The 6628-nt window shown below is 39.0% G+C and overlaps 1 protein-coding gene across 1 annotated transcript in view; it reads left to right on the forward strand.

The window, feature by feature from the left end:
- LOC102993801 (cytochrome b5 reductase 4) overlaps positions 1-6628 on the forward strand; it is a 100508-nt gene that overhangs the window by 44721 nt on the left and 49159 nt on the right. Inside the window, exon 5 of the mRNA XM_055087691.1 lies at positions 566-577. Coding sequence (XP_054943666.1) covers positions 566-577 — 12 coding nt within the window. The remainder of the gene's footprint in view (positions 1-565; positions 578-6628) is intronic.

Genomic DNA, 6628 nt, shown 5'->3' on the forward strand with positions numbered 1-6628 from the left:
GAATTTGATAAATGAGTTTATGACTTCAGAAACAAAACCAAGAATTAGGCCTCAGTTGTGTTATGAAGAGTTAGTTCTCTTTAGAGATGAGGAAGAATTTCTAGAGGAAAGTGGTTATTAAACACATTGTAGAGAACCAGGGAGTCTTCTGGCCCGGCAAAGCAGTAAAGGGAACATGGAATGGTACACTTTGGATTTTGTGACTAAGATCCCTGGTAATAAGACGGAGCTCCTATCTGATGGTTACGTGACATCGGCCTTTTGGAGTGAGAAAGGAAGATGGGGTATGTAGCTACGGATAAATATGACATTCAGATATAAAAGTGCAACGTTTGTCTTCCTAGAATGTTTTTGTTCAGGGCCTCCTGACAAATGCATACATATTTTCAAAATGTAGCTAAAATATTATTTCCTCAATGAAGTCCTTTCAAATTCCAAGAAGCAATGCCCTCCCTCATCCCTGTGCTTCCATACCACCTGCTATATATCTCTTTTAAAACATTTCCCATATCATATTGAAAAGACCATATTGAAGTTTTCAATTTAGTTTATTTAATTTTTTCAGTAATACATTCACATGATTCCAGAATGAGAAGTGCCATGGTCATACCTTTGTCTCCCACCTACCCTTTTCCCTCCTGTGCAGAGGTGCAGGTAACCATGTTATTGTGTATCCTTCCAAATCATCTTTACGCATGTGTAAGCAAACTGAACATATAGTCGTATTTTCCTAACTTTTTATCCAAAGGGTTTCCTATTTAAGATGATGGTCAACAGGTATTTGTTAAATGAATGAGTGTACTAGTAAGACGGGGTTTGTTTGCTTGTTTGTTTGTTTGCTTGTTTTTTTAACTTTCCCCATCCCAGGGGATCCTTCTTTGGCTCCACTTAGAAGAGGTAAACTAGATTGGGGTCACAATTAAAAATTGTCACCAGCCCTCTTACCAAAGAAGAGTTGAGTGCTGATAGATCACAGCTCCAGCCTTCTAAAGGACTCTGACCTTTCCAGAAAGCAGAGGCTCTGATCAGAAGATGCAAATTTGCTTGGCCATGGAGCCAACCAAATGATGGAATTAGTTATCAAGACAGAGTGTTAGATTTCTTGTTAGAGAGGAAAGTATCTCATGTGCCTAGAGTAACTCTGATGTAAATGCGCTTGGCAGTAAAAAAAAAAATAGCCTCTCTTATTTCAGTGACTCGGTTTTCAAAAAGAGTTGCAAAAGCACACTAGTGGAGTTTTAAAGATATTTTAGATCATTTAGGTAGATGTTCTCTTCCTACTGATACTTCTTGTATTAAAGAAAAAAAGACTCAGAAAAAAATGAATAACTTAGCAGGATCCATAAAGTTCTGACAGGTTCAAATCAATTCACAGCAGACAAGAAGTAATCATATGAGATGACATATTTTTTTGCCTAGAAACAAATTCCCTGGGGACAAGTTTTCAAACTCTGAGCCTCTTAGACAAAAACAAGTTGTTTTACATCATAAATGAGATTCATCAAGCTACCAACTATGTTGTACACTGAAACTAAGTTTAATTTACTTACGTTACTGTGAGTTTGCTATTTGTTCTGAGATATTGATAAAACACACGATCACAACTGCAGTAGCAAAGACAGATGAAATTGTGTGAAAGTAAGTCAGCAAGCAGGGACGTCAGTGATCCCTTGCAAACTAATGACTAGATTTTCATCTGGCAGTTGAAAAACAAAGCTCATTTTGAGGCATAATTTAAATGGTTTTTAGGTCCTGTGTCTTTTCAGAAAGTATTATCTCTCACAATGGCATGTTAAGAAAAATGACGCTTAGTTTCAGGGGAGATGAAGTTTAATCTTGGCTTTGCTGCTAAAGAGCTGTGGGGTTCATTCAAGTCCTGACCTCTGATTTTCAGCCTTAAATGAGGGGAGCGGATGATAATTTGGTGTATGTTGTTAAGATCCCTTTCAGCTATGAACTTATTTCGGTAAAAAGGGAAAAATAAAAAGAATGGTTATCTGACCTCCTTAATCAGGGGTTTTTTATGGCATGTGAGTGAGGTGGTAGTAATTATGGGATCTCTGGTTGTTTGAAAATCAGAACAAAAAAATTTGAAAGCTTTGATATACGTACTTTGGTTTCTTTTTCTACAAAACAAGATGATGTCACCTTAACAAGTAATGTCTGTCAATTTAGTTTACTACTTGAATATTTTGTGTTAGCTTGGCATTCTTTTTGTTTTTTTTTTAAACTCTGGCAACTTGCTGAGGGTTTTATTTTGACATATGATTATAAAACTTGTGGTGATCAAAATATAATATAGATTTGTGAGCTGGCTGTCAGAAAAAAATGAATAACTTAGCAGGATCCATAAAGTTCTGACAGGTTCAAATCAATTCACAGCAGACAAGAAGTAATCATATGAGATGACATATTTTTTTGCCTAGAAACAAATTCCCTGGGGACAAGTTTTCAAACTCTGAGCCTCTTAGACAAAAACAAGTTGTTTTACATCATAAATGAGATTCATCAAGCTACCAACTATGTTGTACACTGAAACTAAGTTTAATTTACTTACGTTACTGTGAGTTTGCTATTTGTTCTGAGATATTGATAAAACACACGATCACAACTGCAGTAGCAAAGACAGATGAAATTGTGTGAAAGTAAGTCAGCAAGCAGGGACGTCAGTGATCCCTTGCAAACTAATGACTAGATTTTCATCTGGCAGTTGAAAAACAAAGCTCATTTTGAGGCATAATTTAAATGGTTTTTAGGTCCTGTGTCTTTTCAGAAAGTATTATCTCTCACAATGGCATGTTAAGAAAAATGACGCTTAGTTTCAGGGGAGATGAAGTTTAATCTTGGCTTTGCTGCTAAAGAGCTGTGGGGTTCATTCAAGTCCTGACCTCTGATTTTCAGCCTTAAATGAGGGGAGCGGATGATAATTTGGTGTATGTTGTTAAGATCCCTTTCAGCTATGAACTTATTTCGGTAAAAAGGGAAAAATAAAAAGAATGGTTATCTGACCTCCTTAATCAGGGGTTTTTTATGGCATGTGAGTGAGGTGGTAGTAATTATGGGATCTCTGGTTGTTTGAAAATCAGAACAAAAAAATTTGAAAGCTTTGATATACGTACTTTGGTTTCTTTTTCTACAAAACAAGATGATGTCACCTTAACAAGTAATGTCTGTCAATTTAGTTTACTACTTGAATATTTTGTGTTAGCTTGGCATTCTTTTTGTTTTTTTTTTAAACTCTGGCAACTTGCTGAGGGTTTTATTTTGACATATGATTATAAAACTTGTGGTGATCAAAATATAATATAGATTTGTGAGCTGGCTGCCATCCTGAAAGAAAACAGCCATTAAATTTTTTTCTGGCTTCTACCCCTAATGATTGATTGCACTGATATACAAGTGAAAGTCTTAACATACTTTCAGCATTTTGGCCATTTATATTTGGAGTAATAATAATCATTTTAACTGCTCACCTAGATAGGAAAGATAATAAGGTGTCTTTCTTTGGGTTAATATGTATGTTTCATATATAAAGTGTAATCTAATAAACTTTGGATAGTTTTGACTCATTTAGAATATGATGACCAGGACAAAACTTGGGTCTTTATGTGCTTTCTAAAGAAATTAACCAAGATATTAGAACAAAAAGTCCAAAGAAGGAGGAAAAAGCCCAGTGAAATGGGAGACAAACGCCTGCAGAAATGACCTGCAGTCTTCAGAGATGAAATTTCTTACTTAAAGCATAGGCCATCTGTTTATCAGCCTTATTTCTCTCCTCAGGCCTCGGAAGAAAGCCCTTCAAGAAGAGGGCTGTTACCTTTAACTCAATAATATTAACCGATCTTCTCTCTGATGTTACAATATTCTTACCTAACTTTTTTTCTAAACCACTGTACAGACTATCATGAGGAAAAGAAACTCTTAAACGGTAAGTCATATACATTTATAGTAAAAAATGAATCATATTCACATGACTGTGTACAATATTGCCTCACAGAATTATTTGGGGTATTTAGATATTTTTTATACAAAGGATGTGTTTACTTGCCTAAGCTTAGAGGATTTGGCAGAGAACTTTGTAGATCCCTTATTGGAGCCCTCCTTTTTTTTTTATCTTTATATATTGATGTTTTTATTTTATAGGATAGATTTTTTGCAGGAGTGTAATTACTGTTTACATTCTTCTTATATATATATCTTTATTGGAGTATAATTGCTTTACAATGTTGTTAGTTTCTGCTGTACAGCAAAGTGAATCAGCCATATGCATACATATGTCCCCATATCCCCTCCCTCTTCAGCCTCCCTCCCACCCTCCCTTTCCCACCCCTCTAGGGGGTCACAGAGCATCGAGCAGCCCTGACTCTTAACCATAGTCCCTTCTATAACATCCCTGAACGTGTTCATCTGCCCTCAGCTTGAATACTCATCGTGACTAGGAGTTCCACCCTCAGAGGCCAGGCTGAACGTGTCCCTCCCTCAGGCACGGGGTGCTTTTCCAGTGTCTACACAGATGCTGAGCAGCCAGCCTATTAATCTCCCCTCCTCTGGGCTCGGAGGCTCTGGCTTCCTCAGCCGTTCAATATGACTTGGAATTATGACTGACCCTGCCGCTAACCCCCCAAAAAAGTTTGGTATGACACTTACGAAATGTACAGGGCTACTCTGACTGAACCATATTACTAATGTATGTTTAAAAATTGGGGGTTTTTTTTCTCCCTGTTTGCACAAGAAAGTTATAGAAATTCAGCTAATAAGCTGGATTGCCAGATGAATTACCGTTTCTTTTTTAACTAGAAAAGATTGTCTTATTGTAGACTACTTTATGCAATTTGTGATGTAACATCTGAAGTTGTTTGTCTGTTAGTATCACTGATAGTATCTTTGGAGCTCTTCCGTGTTCTCAGAGTTTTCGAAAACAATGAGAAAACCAGAGCCTTGAAAATGCGATGTTGAGGACTTCCCTGGTGGCGCAGTGGTTAAGAATCCGCTTGCCAATGCAGGGGACACCGGTCCTCCGAGCCCTGGTCCGGAAGATCCCACATGCCGCGGAGCAACTAAGCCCGTGAGCCACAACTACTGAGCCTGTGCTCTAGAGCTCATGAGCCACAGCTACTGAAGCCTGTGTGCCTAGAGCCCGTGCTCCGCAACAAGAGAAGCCACCACAATGAGAAGGCTGTGCACCTCAACGAAGAGTGGCCCCTGCTCACCGCAACTAGAGAAAGCCTGCGTGCAGCAACGAAGACCCAATGCAGCCAAAAATAAATTAAAAATTAAATCTTAAAAAAAATAAAATTTGATGCTGGGGCACATCCACAAGAATGTCTAAAATGAAAAAAGACAGAATACCACGTGTCAGCAAGGTGGTGGAGCCACAGGGCTCCCGTACACTTCTGGTAGAGAGTGCAAATTGGTATGACGACTCTGGAAAACTGTTTAGCAGTATTTACTAAAGCTAAACACATACATGTCCTATATACCTACCAGAAATGTAGATGGATGTTCTTTAAGAATGTATATGTACATGTACAAGAACACTTATAACAGCACTATACGTAATAGCTAAAAACTGCCCAAATGTCCATCAACAGGAGAATGAATAGATTCTGGTATATGGTATGTTCATACAGTGTAGTAATGCTCAGTAATAAAAAGGAACAAACTACTGATGCATTCAGCATCCTGGATAAAATCTCAGAAAGCTCCAGACATGATTTATTGTTTACTATTAATCATGCTGATTTGACATTAACTGAAACGTCTATAGAGCTGGACCAAAAAATCTTAACCATAGTCCCTTCTATAACATCCCTGCACGTGTTCATCTGCCCTCAGCTTGAATACTCATCGTGACTAGGAGTTCCACCCTCAGAGGCCAAGCTGAACGTGTCCCTCCCTCAGGCACGGGATGCTCTTCCAGGGTCTACACAGATGCTGAGCAGCCAGCCTATTAATCTCCCCTCCTCTGGGCTCGGCGGCTCTGGCTTCCTCAGCCGTTCAGTATGACTTGGAATTATGACTGACACTGCCGATAACCCCCCCAAAAAAGTTTGGTATGACACTTACGAAATGCACGGGACTGCTCTGACTGAACCGTATTACTAATGTATGTTTAAAAATTGGGGTTTTTTTTTTCTCCCTGTTTGCACAAGAAAGTTATAGAAATTCAGCTAATAAGCTGGATTGCCAGATGAATTACGTTTTCTTTTTTAACTAGAAAAGATTGTCTTATTGTAGACTACTTTATGCAATTTGTGATGTAACACCTGAAGTTGTTTGTCTGATAGTACCACTGATAGTATCTTTGGAGCTCTTCCGTGTTCTCAGAGTTTTCGAAAACAATGAGAAAACCAGAGCCTTGAAAATGCGATGTTGAGGGCTTCCCTGGTGGCGCAGTGGTTGAGAATCCGCCTGCCGATGCAGGGGACACGGGTTCGATCCCTGGTCGGGGAAGATCCCACATGCCGCGGAGCAACTAAGCCCGTGAGCCACAGCTACTGAAGCCTGTGTGCCTAGAGCCCGTGCTCTGCAACAAGAGAAGCCACCGCAATGAGAAGCCTGTGCACCACAACGAAGAGTAGCCCCCGCTCACCACAACTAGAGAAAGCCCACGTGCAGCAACGAAGAC

Source organism: Physeter macrocephalus, chromosome 11 (genome assembly GCF_002837175.3).
Source record: "Physeter macrocephalus isolate SW-GA chromosome 11, ASM283717v5, whole genome shotgun sequence".
Lineage (NCBI taxonomy): Eukaryota > Metazoa > Chordata > Mammalia > Artiodactyla > Physeteridae > Physeter > Physeter macrocephalus.